Genomic DNA, 18,499 nt, shown 5'->3' on the forward strand with positions numbered 1-18,499 from the left:
TCAGCAGTTTAGCACTGCCTTCAGCCCAGGATGTGATCCTGGAGACCCGGGATCGAGTCCCACGTTGGGCTCCCTGCATGGAGCCTGCTACTCCCTCTGCCTGTGTCTCTGCCTCTCTCTCTCTCTCTCTCTGTGTGTGTCTCTCATGAATAAATAAATAAAATCTTTAAATAAATAAATAAATAAATACAATCTCACACTAGAGCTTAAAGCCTGAATTCTGTGGTTCTGGTGGCCCCTCAAGCAAGAATACTTACAATGGAAACAAAATGGCCTAGTTGGGGGAACGAGAAGATGATTTCCAAGAAATATGAATATACAGAAAACATCTAAGGTATCAGAGCTGGTTGACTTTTTATATTATGTTTATAAAGACCCTGAGACACTGACCTGTAAGATGTAGAGTATGACAACCGTCAGTCCGACCCAGCTGTGTAGACTGTACATGTTGGGGATATTCCCGGCATTGTGGTAATCAAAAACAGACACCAGAGAGATAATTACGAGAATGGCAGCAACAGTGTGTAACCCTGCATGGATGGATTTCATCAGGAGCTTGCTGCATTTCCAGGTCCATGGCAGTCTGTACACGATGATGGCTAGAAAGGGAGGAAAGGGGACAGAATGTGGTGTTGTTATTTTTAATCAACACCAGTCGAACACTTCAATGCACTGAACACCCCCCCTTCCATGAAACCCTTTTTACTTGGCTTCTGCTTCTCCCCTTTTCCCTGCCTCTCATGAGTTCCTTCTTGGGCTATTTGGCCCTTATCTTCTTTACTCCCAGTTTATGAACAAACCCTGGTGGCTCTCAGGCTCAGATCTAAGACTTTTTCTCTGTGGGTGACCTCCCTCACTCTTTAACTGAGATGTTACCCACATGGCAGGGACTCTAAAATTCATATCTCCAGCTCAGAACTTTTTTCTGAACTCCGCACCCACATAACTCAACAGCTTCAGGATGTCTCTATACAGGTGCCTCCATATATCCCAGACTCAACAAATCCAAAACTAAATTGTTAATCTTATGATCTGTTTTTTTCATAGAAGTGTGTCTTAGTTTGACAAGAAAAGACTAAGGAATAGAAAAATACACACAAAGATTTAAATAGACAAAAGAGTCTACCCAAGTATTTTACAAAAAAATTATATCCAAAAATAGAGACAAACATAAGCAAAATATCAACTTCATTAGTGAACAGAGACATGCAAATTAAAATCAAATGAGTATATGTCTATCATATATCTGAATGGCTAACCATGAAAAATGCCAAGTATTGGAGAGGATGTAAAGCAGGCAGAGAGGTCTCATGTTCTACTGACAGGAGTTTAAATGACAACAAACACTCTGAAACACCAGCAGTAATTATTCAAGCTAAACTTATATGATCCAGCAATTCTACTCCTGGGTATATGCTCCAGAGGAATACGTACACATTTACCAAAAGACATGCACTAGAATATTATTAGCAGCACCATTTGTCGTGGCCAAAAACTAGACACTCCCCAAATTACCATCATTAATAGAATGAATAAATAAATTGTCATATATTTACACCATGGAATAATACACAACAAAGAGAATGAATGACCTATAACTACAACTTCATTCAACAATATGGATCAACCCATAATGTCGATGCCAAGAAATGAGACATAAACAAGTATATACTGTATGGATTCAAATTATGGGAAAGCTAAAAATAGGCAAAATTCATCTCTGCAATAAGAAAAGTCAAGATAGTAGTTGCCCTTGTGAGGAGGGGTATAGTAACTGGAAAGGAACATACAAGGTTTTTCTATCTTCTTGCTAATATTCTCTTTCTCAATCTGGGTGCTGGTTACATAGGTATTTACTGAGGGAAGATTCATCAAGCTATATATTATATATATACATTTTTGCATGTAGATTAGACTTCAACAAAAACATTTTTGAAAGCCTGTTTTTTTTTAAGTGTCCTTGTTTAAGCAATCATATAATCACCTTAGCCAGCATGCAATTAATTTTTGTTCTGAAGACAATATCCTGTCTTTGCCCACCCTTATTCCCAACCCTCCAGTACAGGCAAAATTTAGAGATCTGAAAATGTATGGCAGGTTGAAAAAGTTTGAAGAATATTTCCTTGGAAGATGGATTCCATTGTATCAGCAGTGTATCCTGTATATTGCTTAGTCCCAGCAAGGAAAAAAAAAAAAAAAAGAGCACATTCCCACTAAAGACATTTATAATTTGAATATGTAGAACTTCACAGGATCACAAAAACATATGAGACTATCTAATCCATCTCAGGCAGAAACACATATACACCTACAAAGACAGATGTGAATTCAGCCTCTTTAAAGCTTTCAGCACAGGATGTCAATCTTCCTGTTCTTTGGTTCCATTCCACAACACTTGACAGTCCTCACCATTAAGACAGTATTCTTTTCATCTAATCCAAAATCTGAAGGATTGCTACTTACTAATTTTATTTTTTTATTTTATTTTTTTGCTACTTACTAATTTTAGAGCATATATGGGTATCTCATAAATGTTGATTGGCTACGTTTCCTTGAGGACATGGAGACTTTTAGGATAATCATTTCTATATTCAGTCAATCTTTTCAAGCTATTTAGTGCAACCAGGTAGACAAGTTGACCCTTAAACAAAGCTATACCACTCAACCCTTGAGCAAAGTTAGGAGTATCAGTGACCCCCACACAATTGAAAATTGCATATAACTTTTGACTCCCCCAAAACTTAACTACTAATAGCCTACTGTTGACTGGAAACTTTACCTATAACATAAAGTTGATTAACACATATTTTGCGTATTATATTATATATTGTATTCTTAGAATGAAATAGCTAGAGGAAAGAAAATGGTTTGTTTTTTTTTAAGATTTTATTTCTTTATTCATGAGAGTCACACAGAGACAGAGGCAGAGACACAGGCAGAGGGAGAAGCAGGCTCCCTGTGGGGAGCCCGATGTGGGACTCAATCCCAGGACTCTGGGACCACAACCCGAGCCAAAGGCAGATGCTCAATCACTGAGCCACCCAGGCATCCTGAGAAAAGAAAATGTTAAGAAAGTCATAAGGAAAATACATTTACAGTGCTGTAGAGCATGTTTATCGAAAAAAATCCACCTGTAGGGCCACTTGGGTGGCTCAGTCACTTAAGTGTCTGCCTTTGGCTCAGGTCAGGATCACAGGGTCTTTGGATCAAGCCCCACATTGGACTCCCTGCTCAGCAGGAAGCCTGCTTCTCTCTCTCCCTGCCACTCCCTCCCCACCCCTCACCACCCACCCCAGCTTGTGCTCTGTCAAATAAATAAATAAAATCTTTTTAAAAAATTTCACCTGTAGGGGATCCCTGGGTGGCTCAGTGGTTTAGCGCCTGCCTTTGGCCCAGGGCATGATCCTGGAGACCCGGGATCAAGTCCCACATGGGGCTCCCTATGTGGAACCTGCTTCTCCCTCTGCCTGTGTCTCTGCCTCACTCTTGTGTGTGTGTGTGTGTGTGTGTGTGTGTGTGTCTCATGAATAAATAAATAAAATCTTAAAAAAATCCACCTGTAAGTGCACTCAGGTGCCCCTGTACTTCTAAAAGCTATTTCAAAGTCCCTTCTCATTCCTACTTCATCCTCTTTGAGGGCAGGAATATGTTTTGCTGTTTCTCCTTTTTTTTTTTTTTTTAAATTTTTATTTATGGTAGTCACAGAGAGACAGAGGGAGGCAGAGACACAGGCAGAGGGAGAAGCAGGCTCCATGCACCGGGAGCCCGACGTGGGATTTGATCCCGGGTCTCCAGGATCGCGCCCTGGGCCAAAGGCAGGCGCCAAACCGCTGCGCTACCCAGGGATCCCTGCTGTTTCTCCTTGAACCTTGAGCATAGAACAGTCTTGGGTTCAAAGTATGTAGCTCCATTAGTATGTTTTTTTAAAAAAACTCTTATTGAGATAATTATAGATTTACATACAGTTCTAAGAAATAATACAAAGAGAGCCCATACACTCTTCACACAGCTGGTAACATATGGTGTTACCAACTGTAACCGTAGCACAATATCACAACCAGGAAATTAACATCAATATAATCCATTGACTTAATTCAGATTTCATTAGTTTTATTTGTGTTATATGACCCATACATATTTCTTAAATAAATGTAAAACACTTTCTTGGGGCACCTGGGTTGCTCAATCAGTTAAGTGTCTGCCTTCAGCTCAGGTCATGATCCCAGCATCCTAGGATCAAGGCCCCCATCAGGCTTCTTGCTCAGCAGGAAGCCAGCTTCTCCCTCTCCCTCTGGCTGCCACTCCCCCTGCTTGTGCTCTCTCTGTGAAATAAATAAATAAAATCTTTAAAATATAAAAAATAAAACACTTTCTGCGGGTTGATCAAAGTCTAGAAATAAAATTGGAGTCAACTCAGCCACATGGTTTCTCCTTATGCTTTTTCTCCTCTGATTCAGTGGCATACCATATATGATTTTCTACTTACCAAGGAAAGCAAATGCCTCTTTACCCAATGACTTTGTGACCTTTCATCCACACAGTGGAGCCTTTTGCCATCTGTGTGATCATGCAGTAGTAAAATAAAATTGTGGATAATATTAAAATCTAATGGGGTGCCTGGGTGGCTCAGTGGTTGAGCTTCTTCTGCCTTCAGCTTGGGTTGTGATCCTGGGCTCCTAGAATTGAGTCCCACATCAGGCTCCACCCGAGGAGCCTGCTTCTCCTCCCTCTGCCTGTGTCTCTGCCTCTCTCTCTGTCTCTCGTGAATGAATAAATAAAATCTTTAAAAAAAAATCTAATAACACATCTCGCCCTCTTCTGGGTCAACTTCATTTATTACACACACACACACACACACACACACACACAGTTGAGCCCTTACTACATAGTAAGCACCATGCTAAGTGCTCTACATGTTTACATTTACATTATAATTGTTACCTCAACTCTGTGAGCAAGGTACAATTACTATTACCATTACCATCATCTAGAGGAGAAAACTAAGGCACAGAGAGGGTAAGTAGCTTGCTTAATCTCAATTAGTGTTTTAAAATTAATATTATTTTTGTCATCATCATTGTCATCATCATCCTATCATCCAGGGATTGCCCTCATCTTAGTTGAGGGAACTTGAACATCTACATGTGAAAAGGAAATATTTGGAAGACATTTGCTTGAAAGGCAAATGATGAACAATATATTACAACAACTTTTTCTCCCCAATCTAGATCCTGTTATATTAAATTTTTCCAAAGTCAAAACTAACCTCTGATGTTAGAAGTCAAGAGTAGTTATGGTAACTAAGTTACAATGGTTACCAGGAAAATTCTCAGATGCTTGGGATGTCGTTCCATGATCCGAGCACATGAGTGTGTTCATGTTGTAATAACACATAAATTATGATTTAGGTACTCTTCTGTATGTATGTGGTTCTTCGATAAAATATTTACCTTAAAAAAATGTTCAGTGAAGAATTTTTACTCTTCTAAAGACGATGGGCATTACAGAAGAATGCAATATAACTAAAATCTTTCCCCCTTACATATTAAAACTGGATTTTTAAACCTTTCACATTTACTCCAATGTTTTTAGATTGGTTGCACACTGACTTTCCTTCTCCAGCAGTAGCATAAATGGAACACAATTTAACCTTTTATTGATGATAGGACAATAATACCTATTGTCCTATTACCAGAGAAGAATGTCCTTAGAGGCTTCTAGGGCAGGAGAGGAGCTTGCCTCTGATTCACACGAGTCTAAGCAATTATGGTATTTCAGTCTGTGGATCTAGTTCAAAGTTCTTTAATCTCCTCTTTAAGTTTCTTGCTCAGTTAGAATGCTTACCCTCCCTCTATCATCCTGTATTATCTTTTATTCCTACCAGCTTTAAGTTCTAGTTTATAAATTTCTACCTTAGCAAAAATCAGAATATCTGTAAAATTGGGGTGATGAATACATGGGGATCTGTTATGTTACTTTCTGTATGATTGAAAGAGTACCTAATAGTTTTACAGTTATAACAGTATTTTTGTAAGCTCACAAACCTAACAGTGAATAAATCTCTACTAAGCAGGCAGGCAGCCTATGGAAATTGGAGAGCCTCTCATGTGAGGCATGGGGTTTTCTGCTTATCCTGGCTTTGCAGAAGTTCTGTTACATTGTTGATTAATATTTAAAATGCTCTTTAGATAAATGAGGGATAATTGCAAAATGCTGTATTTGCATAAGGTGTTTAAATATTCTTAAAAATGTATAAATAAGCCAACTATGGTGGACTTCGAAGGAAAGGCCAATCTTAACAGACTGAACCACCTTTCTTTCTTTCTTTCTTTCTTTCTTTCTTTCTTTCTTTCATTTTTGAACCACATTTCTTAAACAAGAAGCTACCCTTAACAACTATAAAAACTGCCTAGAGAACAGAATTTAACTATATCTTGCTTCTTTGGCTTGGCATTTACCTAGACACCATTCCTGAGGTTCAGCGAGAAGGAAGAAAAAGGTCTCATGGGCCCGTGTGGAGGGGAAATGGCATCAAACAGCTACTTGTAACTGAAACAAGGGTTTTCTGTTAGAGGCCCTCATTGGCAAGGATCATTTACCCCCAGAAAATGAAGGGAAACATGAACACATATATGTGAGAAGCAAAATTTAAATCTTTTTAAAAGAAGAATCATTGGCAGTGGAGTATGCTATTGTGATAAACTTAAGAAAGCAAGGAAGAAAGGAAAAAGGAAATCAACACCCATGTGTAATCATTTTTTGGACAAATAAAGGTGAAAATACAGTAACTTGGAATTGAATTTAATTATTAGAAAATTTCTCAGGTCCTCACTGCCTCATCAATTCAGGAATATGTGAAAATATATACTATCTAAAATGTAATCTCTAGGGATCCCTGGGTGGCTCAGCGGTGTGGTGCCTGCCTTCTGCCCAGGGCGCGATCCTGAAAACCCGGAATCGAGTCCGCGTGGGGCTCCCAGCATGGAGTCTGCTTCTCCCTCTGCCTGTGTCTCTGCCTCTCTCTCTCTTTCTCTCTCTATCATGAACAAATAAATAAATAAATATTTAAAAATAAAAATAAATAAAATGTAATCTCTGGTTTGACATTGGTTTTCCATCCACATACCATTGCAGAACTACCTATATGCAGGTTTGTCTTATGGCAGGTAATGCAAATTTAGAATGCGGAGAGGGGTACTTGGAAGGAGGAATGTCCCCAGACATAGAAAACAACTCGACTCTAGTTCTTCTGTGTTTAAGTCTTGTGATTCATGAAGGTTAGGACCATGTCTATTTTGTCCATTGATTGTCATATCTCCCCAGAAATTGAGCAGATCCTCTTTTAAAATGCACAAGTCAAAAACTCAAGACAATTTGTACTGCTGATCTAAGTGTTACAGCTAGTATAAGACCAAAGGATCCTTTCAAGTAACAGGTACCCTACACTTGGGCCCACTTGACGACTTTACATAAGCTTTAAGTGAACCCCCAAATAAAAGTGGTTTGTTTGAAGTAGGCGCTAATTTATTTTTTTTTAAGATTTTATTTATTTATTTGAGAGAAAGACAGAAATGGTGACAGAGAGCACGAGCGGGGAGGAGAGGAGAAGCAGGCTCCCTACCCAGCAGGGAGTCCTATAGCGGCTCCATCCCAGGATCTGGGATCACGACCTGAGCTCAAGGCAGATGCTTAACCAACTGAGCCACCCAGGCGCCCTGAAGTACACTGCACGTTTAAAACACCTAAATATGATATATCCATTACACTTCTTAATTCTCTGAATAAAGTATTATTTTGACATCCTTGGTATACATTCCAAGCAGGATTATCAACTAATTTCCCCGTGGCTAGCAAAGAGAATCTGAACCTGGAAGCGCCCCAAGCCTGAGCCCCGCCCGCACTGTGCAGGCACAGCCCGCGCAGGGCAGCAGCAGCAGCAGCAGCAGGGACACCGGGCAGGAGCCGCGGGCCGGGGAGGAGGGGGAAGGGGGGGCAGGAGCGGGGGGTGGGGGAGCAGGAGCCGCGGGCGGGGGCGGGGCGGGCAGGCTTCTCCCGGGGCCGCCTGGCCTGGCGCGAGGTCCGAGGGCTGGCAGCCAGGGCCTGTGCGGGGCGCCCCGGGCCACCATGCCTGCCCTCCTGGGGCGCCCCCCAAGCTTTCCGGGCCCGGGCAGGGAGGTGGCCACGATGATGGAACAGAAGATGAGGAAGAGCCGGAGAGAAGGAAGGAAAAGGACACAGAAGAGAGAATGTCACCAGAGGAGCCCGAGGAACACATCCTGATTTTGCAGGAGCAGCTCTGGGCCCTCGAGGAAGAGGAGCAGCGGCTTTCCTGCAGCTCAACCAAGTGTGACCTGAGGAAAGGGGCAGGGCGCCCTGACCACCCGGTCAGCAGCTGCGCAGAGCCTGACTGTCCCCACAGGAACCCAGCTCAGCATGCAGGGGAGCCTGAGGACGGTCACCGAGGCACCCTCATGTGGCTGACAGGGCCAGATGCTTGGACCCCAAGTGCTTAAAACCCGGCCCTCGGCTCCCCTTCACCCAGCATAGCTAGACTCTGTGGTTCTACCACAAGTGACCCATTAGATTTTTATCTTCAACCTCACCCCCACTCTGTGTCATGGGTGAGGGTCCCCAGTGTGTCCCAGTCCAATAAAATCTGCCACTGCAAAATAATAATAATAATAATAATAATAATAATAATAATAATAATAATCTGAGCTTTGAAACATGCCTGTGTATTCAGACTGTCTCACTACATGACTATCATGAAACTAAAAACCTTTAAAGAATCAAAATGGGGATCCCTGGGTGGCTCCGCGGTTTAGCGCCTGCCTTCAGCCCAGGGCCTGCCTGATCCTGGGGGCCCGGGACTCAGTCGGGCTCCTTGCATGGAGCCTTTTTCTCCCTCTGCCTGTGTCTCTGCCTCTCTCTCTCTCTCATTAATACATAAATACAATCTTAAAAAAAAATCAAAATGCAGGAAGTGATTTGGATGATTTGGAAGATTTGTTTTAGTATCTTGGCACTTAAGTATCTCTTTAAAGTGACTGAAACCATCACAAAGGCAGCCACTTTGTACAAAATAGTGTATGAAGGGAGAAAAAGTCAATTAATTGCTAGACATTTATAAATATCCAGAAATCCTGCACTGTTAGAGACAGCAAGTATATTTTCTTACACCTCATATCAATATTATAACAGATTATAGGTAGTATTGATTCTGACAACACCTCTTTGTCTGACCATTTGATCTCTAAAATTAGGAACTGAACTTCAAATCTTGGCCAGCTCTAAATACACAGGGCTCAGGTTTTCTAAAAAATAAATCATAACTTGGGGTGCCTGGGTGGCTCAGTGGTTAAGGGCCTGCCTTTGGCTCAGGTGGTGATCCCAGGGTCCTGGGATCAAGTCCTTCATTGGGCCCCCCTGCAGGAAGCCTGCCTCTCCCTCTGCCTGTGTCTCTCTCTGCCTCTCTCTGTGTCTCTCATGAATAAATAGAATCTTTAAAAAAAAGAAAAAGAAAATCGTAACTTAGCTCTAACAAACTCAAGTAAGTACAGCCTGTAGACAAGGCTATATTTTACTCATTTGTTTTACACAGTGTCTGGCATCCAGTAAGTGCTTAATATATGTATGCTAATTAAATCGTATGATACATGAAAACCGAATGAATGAATGGACTTAGAAAAGTACAGCCAAAGTCTGTACAGTTATTTCCAAGCCTTTTTTGACTTTTTAAGAAAGTTCCTACAGGAAAAAAAAATTATAACAGATTTTTGATTAATTGTTCTACTTTTTAAGGGAAAATTTTTAAACCCCACAAAGTTAAGACAGAAAGCTCCAGCAGAAGTCACCTGTAAACTGGAAGGTATAGACTGGATTTGGTCCATAGATTTGTTTTGTTTGATCAGCACAATGTTTACGGGTTTTGTTTTGGTTTTGCGGCTGGTTTACTTTTAGATCAAACCAGTTTTTAAAAATCTGGATTCTCTTGGATAATGGGAAGCTCTAGTCACTTTGGATTGGCATCCCCACGTAGCCACAGTCTGTTGTAGTTAAGAGGTTTCCTATTTTGTTCAGACTAGGCACTCTCCAATTCTTTACAGTACCCCCTCCACCCGTAACACCACACACACACACACACACACACACACACACACACACACACACACGGCATTTACCTTCCTTTGCATGAGGATCTGATCTTTGGTTAACTGTCCTAATAAACAGATATCAGTGGCTTCATACCAATGTTATTAGGCAACGTCATTTATGATGAAAGTGACCCCGATTGGTAAACTGTATATGGACTGGGAGAAACAATGAAAAAAAAAAAACTATAAATACCTGATAAGAATGCCAAACTTTGGGCTTTCCAGGGTGCAATGATAACCCTTATATCCTGTGTTGGTTTCCTAGGGCTACCATAACAATTACCAAAAACTGAGTGGCTTCAAACAACAGAAATGTATTTGCCCACAGCTCTGAAGGCCAGAAGTCCAAAATCAAGGTGTTGGCAGGACTGGTTCCTTCTGGAGGCTCTGAGGCAGAATCCAGTCCATACCTCTCTCTTAGCTTCTGGTGGTTACTGGTAGACACATCATTCCAACTCTGCCTCCATCTTCACATCACCTTCCCCTCTCTGTATCTACATCTTTCTATATCTTTCGTTTATTTTATAAGATCACAAGTCATTGGATTTACGCCCCACTCTAAATCAGGATCTTTTTTTTTTTTAAGATTTTATTTATTCATTCATAGAGACACAGAGAGAGAGAGAGGCAGAGACACAGGCAGAGAGAGAAGCAGGTTCCATGCAGGGAGCCCGATGCGGGACTCGATCCCGGGTCTCCAGGATCAGGCCCTGGGCTGCAGGCGGCACTAAACCGCTGCCTTGAGATCCTTAACTTTACATCTGCAGACACTGTGGTCATATTCACAGGTCTATAAGATTAGGAGTTGGATGTATCGGGGCGGGGGGGGGCACTCTTCAGCTCACTGTATATCCCCTGCAAGGCAACTGGAAACCAGATCTGTAGAGTATTACAAAAGATACTGGCTCCTGTGGGGCATGGGGCGCTTAAGCTTTGATCCCACCACTGCCCCTCTCATCTCCTGGTGTCTGAACTATCATGTGGAGAGAGGCTAGTTTCTGGAGGGATATATGGCTGCTACATGAACTACTGCAGAAAGGATGCCCACTGAAATAGGATACTCAATGCTGCCCTGGCAAGAAGCTCTGGTCCCTGTCCTTCATCCTTCTGAGTATGCTGGTGCCCAGCATGGTCTTGGCAGTCTTGTTTTTCTGAATGTTTAGTTGAACACAGGAAGAGACCCTGGTGGATACTATACCACTTCACATATGTACTTTACAAACCATCCTTGTAGGTATGGCCCTTGGTTTAACTTAGTACAATTTTTAAACGATTTTATTTATTTATTTGAGAGAGAGAGAGAGCACGAGCATGGAGAGGGGGGTGAGGAGGAGAGGGAAAAGTAGACTTCCGCTGAGCAGGGAGCCCAACATGGGGCTCGATCTCAGGACCCCGGGATCATGACCTGAGCCAAAGGCAGATGCTCAACCACTGAGCTACTCAGGTGCCCCTAGTAAATATTTATGGAATGGCAATTATATGTTAGGTAACATTCTATGCACCATGGATACAACAGTGAAAAAAAACAGACAAGGAAGCTTCCATTCTAGTAAAAGACAGACAATGAAGGAGTAAATAACAGCCAATGGTCAGAGTCTGGATAATACTGTATTTTGAGTTTGGAGTCTATTCAATTTTCTGAAGGATTGGACGAAAAGTATGATAGGAAATGAGGAATCCAGGATGACTGTATGAATGTCTAAGAAGTATGAAGCTACCATTTACTAAGATGGGTAACCTGGGTGGTGAGTGGTTTTGGAGGTGTGAAGAAGATGGAGAGTTGAGGTTTGGACATGTCTATTTGACATCCAAATAGAGAGTTTGAGTAGACAGGTGGATATGTGGGTCTGGAGTTCCTGGGAGAAGTCCAGGCCAAAGACATAAACATCAGATTCAGTGAGTAGATGGGTGTTTAAAGTTATGAGACTGGATGGGATCACCAAGGGTATGAGTGCATCAAGAAAGGAGAAGTGGTCAGAAGACTGAGCTTTGGGCACTGTACATTTAAGGGATCAAGGAGATGAGGAGGAACCAGTAAAGGACACTGATAGGCACAGCCAGAGAGGAGAGAAGAGCCAAGAGTGCTGGGTGTCTTGGAAGCCAAGTAAGGGAAGTGTCTCAAGGAGGAGGAAGGGATCAGTTATGCCAAATGCTGCTTTCTGATCAGGCAAGATGAGGGCTGAGAATAGACCACTGGAATCCGCAAAGTGCTTGCCAGGGGTAACTACGTTAAGAGCAATTTCAGTGAAGCAGTGCAGTGAAAGCCCTGACTGCAGTAGGTTCAAGAGAGAATGGGGGAGAGGAATTAGGAGGTATTTTTTTTGTCAGTACTGCAGGTATTGACAAAAATTTCCAAAAAGTTCTGTGGCAAGGCAAGCAGAGAATTGAAACAGTGGCTGAAGGGGGAACATGGGGTTAAGAGTACGGTTGTTTTTAAGATGATAGCAATTGTAACATGTTGGAGATAATCCAATGGCTGGTGAAAGTTAATGATGCAGAAGGAAAAGGGGAGATTTGATGGCTTTCCGTAGGCAACGAGGCACAGGTAGTACTCATGAGCCTGAAGCCTTTAGAATAACAATGCATTTCCAATATAATATGATGCCCATTCTTCTCTAACAAATCAGTGCTGCCAAACTGGCTACACAGGATAATCACTGAGGGACAAGGGAGGGCACTTTTACTTTAGATGCTATTATTATCATTACAAATGAGTAGAACTGCATTCTGTTACTAACAATTTAATGATGGTACAGAACCAATCATTCATCCAATAACTATTTATTGGCCTACCATCTGCCATTCTAGGGGTCATTCTAGGTGTCAGACAAAAATGAGCAAAATAATCATTTCTAAAACACATTCATCAGTTACAAAGAGATCTGCATGCATTTATTTATAACAAAAAATGTGTTTTGGGTTGCCTTGAATTGTGTGCCTATGCTCTGTAAAAACCCTCCCTTTCCCTACCTACAATTGGTAGGTTTTATTATCAGTGGTGTCCCCAAGGCTGACTTTGGAGTGTCTGCGGCACTTTCTCCATCACTTTCTTTGCCAGGCTCTACCCCAAGAGCCTTTGCAAATACACTTAAGTTGACTTGGAATTTGGTCACTTTTAGATGTATTAATAGGATATGCCAACTTCCTTTTAAGAAATACTCAGTTTCTTTTTGTTTTAAATGTTACTGAAATGTAGTTCTATTCTCTCACAAAGCCAACCTGAGATAATTAAGACTATTCAGTTTCTCTCCCTTTAGTTTATACAGCAAGCAGATGGAAAAGGAAGGAGTATAGAATTGCTGAAACTTCTATTCACCAAATTTATACACTTGAATTTTCTACACTTCGCCAAATAACACATTCCACCTTGCTGAACCTTTTAAAAGGTCAACTGCCACTTTGAGAGGGTTTATTTGTTTCAATCTTTTCTGTGGCCTTCTTTTCAAGGGTTGTTTCTCTGATTTCCTGGGAAACATTCCTTTTAGAGAAACACAAAGCCTCCTCTAAAGTTCTCTTTGAAACTCTTCCTCATTCATGTTTACTAGATACCCCCACTAGCTTAAATTTTTATTTGTTTTAGATATCCTATCTCTGTCATACTCTATTTTAGAATACATATATTTCGCAAACTATATTTGGGCTCCCGTGTTATTTCCCAAAATATATTTGGGCTCCCTTGTGTAGGTACCTCGTGTACCCCATGCACACACATTTATTTTTTTAACTTTTATGCTTACTCCAGAGCTTACTTCTTAAAGTGCTTCCCAAGTCTCTTATTTGTTCTCAAATAGTTTTAAATATTGTTTACTGTTTGGGTATTGTATGCTTTTTATGCTTAATGACCATATTTTAGCCTTCCCTTTCTCATCTCTAAATATTTGTGCATCACAGACAAACTCAATTGCATCATGTTCATTACTAGAGATCTGAAACACCAAAACCTAAAAATTTCCTTCCTGAAACAATTACACAGGGGAGAAAAAAAAAAAAAAGCCTGTGTTAATATGGTTAGTCTGTAACATGTATTTCCCTCCTGGCCTGCAAAGTCAACTATTTACTGTACATCCTTCCACTGAAGACCTTCTATTGTTGGATCTGAGGAGACGCTGGCCCAGCAAGATTTGCAAAAACTCACTATGCATGTGCCTATACTATGCATGTGCCTGTAGGTAGGAAAAAGCTTATGTTTATGTCAATTAAGGGCAGTATCTGATTAAAGTGCTTTGCAAGTCTGGAATCCAAATAGTAAACAGGATGGGGAGTGTTGACAGGACAAACATTCCAAAACTAAAAGAAATACAGTAACTAAGCTTTAAGAAAACAAGGTTTGCACAAAAGCAACAGATGAAAATTTCCAAAATATCCATTTAAAAAAAAAAATCAATTTACATGTTTTTTGCTGAGGGTGGAGGTGGGGGAGGGGGAATCTTAAACAGAATCCCCAACAATCCTGAGATCATGACCTGAGAGGAAATCAAGAGTAGGACACTTACTCAGCTTACACAGCTGAGCCACCCAGGCATCCACCATTTACATGTTTTTGCCCAAAAGTAAGTATAAACAGATAAAGAAAAGCCCAAAGTTTAGAGAAACTAGAAATCTTTTTAGGAAAACTCTAATGGACTCTTAACACAAATAACAATTTTAAAAAAATTTTATTTATTCATAGAGACAAAGAGAGAGAGAGAGAGAGAGAGGCAGAGACACAGACAGAGAGAGAAGCAGGCTCCATGCAGGACCCATCCCGGGTCTCCGGGATCACGCCCTGGGCTGAAGGCGGCGCTAAACCGCTGAGCCACCCGGGCTGCCCAATAACAAATTTTAAGGTATATCTTAGATGAAGCTTTTTGCTTCTCTTAAGAATATTTTGCAGGAAGTAGGCATATTGCCATAAAGGCAGAGAAATGAAGCTTGAAAATAAGGCCACTGAAAACATATCACTTCCATGGGTAAGGTACTTAACTGCTCTGTTCCTTGACTTATCCTTACATACCTGTGAAAGAGCGCACTTAGTGGGCATACAGAAAGCACTCAATGAACGTCAGCAACTGTTTTGTGACCATCTCCTCTTTGGTAAGTCAGGAAACAACTAATACCAACTGTGTTTCTCTTACCCTCAATTACGAGAATACTCTGGGAAGTTTCTTGGTATTAGGAGCTGCTCTAAAGTCTGGTTGGAAGAGATCAAGAGACTCTTTGAACAAACAGAAGATGTTGACAGCTCTGGCCACACTTACGGGCTCCACCATGCAGCAAAGAGTGTTTCTGATGACAGCAACTTTGGAACTTGAGCATGTTTTTCTCATTTTAGGTCCATGGCAAAATAACTGGAGCTTACGTAACATTAACTTGGCTGGCTGATGGCACTCGCACCCCCACGCCTATTGCAAACCAGGTGGACCAAGCAGTAGCAATGTCTGCCACTACTTGGGGGGAGGGGGAGATGCTGGCCACACCTGCGGGACGCCTACAGCACAAGTTTTACACGGAAACAAAAGTCTTTTATTTGGGAATGAGGTTGGAGTTTTGTTCATTTGTTTGTTCTGGAGAGCCACATACTGGTGGAGAAAAGGCAGCCTGCTCAGAGACAAGGCTAGAGGTTTTAATCTAGAGGTGGGCGCCTCTTTCTGAAGCCTTTACACTTCTCTTCCATTACCTTCTGAGATAGAACACCAGCCCACCACTTTCTACCTTCTTCTAAATACTCAATCTGCCAGGCCTTGGCTTCATTTTTTGAAAAGTGGCTACAAATAAATGCTGCTTGCTTGCACCACTAGCTAGAGCTTCCTCCAGCCAATCAGCCGAGGAAGGAAACATCAGGACACTGAGCAGCAGCACACAACCACAATAAAAACTGCCAGGGATTAGGGGGATGAGGGGTGGGAGGCGTAGGGCCCACAGGCAAAATGGGTGAAGGTGGTCAAAAGGTAAACTTCCAGGGGAATCCCTGGGTGGCTCAGCGGTTTAGCACCGCCTTCAGCCCAGGGCTGATCCTGGAGTCCCACATCAGGCTCCCTGCATGGAGCCTGCATCTCCCTCTGCCTGTGTCTCTGCCTCTCTCTCTCTCCTTCTCTCTCTCTTCTCTGTCTCTGTCTCTCATGAATAAATAAATAAAATCTTAAAACACACACACACAACAACAAAAAAGCCAAATGATAAACTTCCGGTTATAAAATAAGTCCTGGGGATGTAAGGTACAGCACGGGGACTACATTAATAACATTATATTGTATATTTGAGCCATTGGTAGGAAAGTAGATCTTAAACGTTGCTAACAGAGTACATCTTAAACGTTCTCATCACAAGAAAAAAAAAAAGTGTAGTTATGTGAGTTGGTAGATGTTAACCAGACTTCTTGAGGTGACCATCCCGATTTCTATAAATCCTATATATAATCATACACATGGCCTCGTCACACACATGAAACACGTAATGCTTTATGTCAGTTATATCCCCAAAGCAAAAACAAAGTCGGCCACCAACTGGGCCCGCCCTCCGGGTCAGGTCAGCCTCACCCCGGAGCGTGCACAGCAAAGCCCAGGGCGGGCTCAGGGCTCAGGGCTCAGGGCTCAGGGCTCAGGCAGCAGCATCCCGGGGGCCAGGCGGCCGCGGGCCCCACCTGGCAGCCCCGGCCCGCCTTAGGGGCCAGCGCCCCGCGGGAAGCCCCGCAGGAAGCCCCGCGGGGGGATTTCGCTGGTGCGCAGCCACACCAACAAGTTGGGCTCCAGTCTGTCCGAGGGCCCGGCAGGGAGCCCAACACCCCCTGGGGGCCTGGCGGCTTCCCGACCCTAACGGCCTGGGAGGAGCGAAGCCAGAGCCCAGGCTTCAGTGCCCGCGGCCGTCGGCTGACCCGGCCCTTCTCCCGGGGCTGAGGACGGGACGGAAGGCAAATTCCCGCCCCCCCCCCGCACCCCACCCCGTTGCCTTCCTCTCCTAATCTGCAGCCCTGAAGAAAGTTGGGAGCAAGGCCTCACGAGCGTCTCGGGGGCCGGGACTGCGCAGGCTCCGCCCGCCGGGGGCGACTGGGGGGCTTAGGGGCCCAGGGTGGGCGCGCGGCGCTGCAGCCTCCGTCCTCGGCCCGGGGTGCTGGGCCCGGGATGCCGGCGGGGCGCCCCGGGCACTCGCAGCGAGGAGTCTGCCAAGTGGGGCGGCCGTACGGGTCAGCCGCCCCCCCGCAGGGCGTCTCGGGGCGGTTCCGGCCCCCTGCCCCCGGCACCCCGCTGCCCCCCGGGGCCCCCGCTGCCCCCCGCGCCCCGCGCCCCCCGCCCCGCCCGCGTCGGCCGCACTCGGCTGAGATGGGGGCCCGGGACCCCGTGCCTCCCCGGGCGTGCCCAGTACCGATGCCCTGGATGAAGACGAAGCCAGTGACCATGAACACCGGGTGCCAGTTGAACTCGAGCGCGGTCCCGTCCCAGCCGAGCCCCTCCCGGTAGTGCAGGACCCAGACGAGGCTGAAGATGACGGACAGGAAGCCCACGAGCAGCGCCGACACCAGCAGCCCCAGGAAGCCCCTGTAGCCGTCCATGGCCTCAGCGCCCCATGCCCCGCGCGGCGGCCGCTCGCACTCGGCGGGGCCGACTTAGGGCTCCGGCCCAGGGGCGGGACTCGGCCGCCGACTCCGGAGCGACCCCGCCCGGGGGAGGGGCCTCCTCGCCAGACGGCTGAGGGCGGCTGGAGGCTCGGGCTGCCCGGCGGCGGCCGGCGACCAGCCAGTCCGCCTGGAGGATTCCGCCCACCGCTTGTTTTTATTCATTTTTAAAAATTTTTTAAGGTTTATTTATTCATGAGACAGACAGAGAGAGAGAGAGAGAGAGAAGCAGGCTCCAACCATGCAGGGAGCCCGAGGCGGGACTCGATCCCGAGTCTCCAGGATCACCCTGGGCTGAAGGCGGCGCCAAACCGCCGAGCCACCCGGGGATCCCCCACCGCTGGTTCTGAGCCCTGCCCTGTTCTCTTACCATTTGGGGGCAGCCCAAGGCAGCGGTGCTCACGCGAGGTTCTGAGGAAACAGGAGGGGGTCGTGTGATGATTTTGATTAACGAAGCCTCCCGAGCCGCAGCCCCGAGGATTTGGCTGTCCTCAGGCGGTGCCAGGAACGTGCCAAGGAGGCTCTGCCTCGCAAGGAAACTACTTGTAGTTTGAGCTGTAGGGAGGGAAGACACATAGGTCCTGGGCCCTGGATTTGCCTAGACAGCGTGATAAATAATGGCTCTTAAAAATGCCCACCTACACAGACTACTTTGGACCAAAGCCCCACTTTAGTGAAGCTTCACTCTTTACCCTCTTGCCAGCATTACTGTTACCCTTCTCCATTAGGCTGTTGTCTGCTGCTGTTAAAGAAAAGG

General features: G+C 44.3%; 1 protein-coding gene across 1 annotated transcript in view; it reads right to left on the bottom strand.

The window, feature by feature from the left end:
• The window catches only part of LOC129498522 (plasma membrane ascorbate-dependent reductase CYBRD1), a 30,680-nt gene extending 12,932 nt beyond the window's left edge, over nucleotides 1–17,748 (bottom strand). The window contains exons 1-2 of the mRNA XM_055307864.1: nucleotides 17,493–17,748; nucleotides 391–599 (exon numbers count right to left, since the gene is read on the bottom strand). Coding sequence (XP_055163839.1) covers nucleotides 391–599; nucleotides 17,493–17,679 — 396 coding nt within the window. The 5' untranslated portion in view covers nucleotides 17,680–17,748. The remainder of the gene's footprint in view (nucleotides 1–390; nucleotides 600–17,492) is intronic.
• Between the last annotated feature and the right edge of the window lie 751 nt (nucleotides 17,749–18,499).

This window comes from Nyctereutes procyonoides, unplaced genomic scaffold, assembly GCF_905146905.1.
Source record: "Nyctereutes procyonoides isolate TBG_1078 unplaced genomic scaffold, NYPRO_anot_genome, whole genome shotgun sequence".
NCBI classification, from domain to species: Eukaryota; Metazoa; Chordata; class Mammalia; order Carnivora; family Canidae; genus Nyctereutes; species Nyctereutes procyonoides.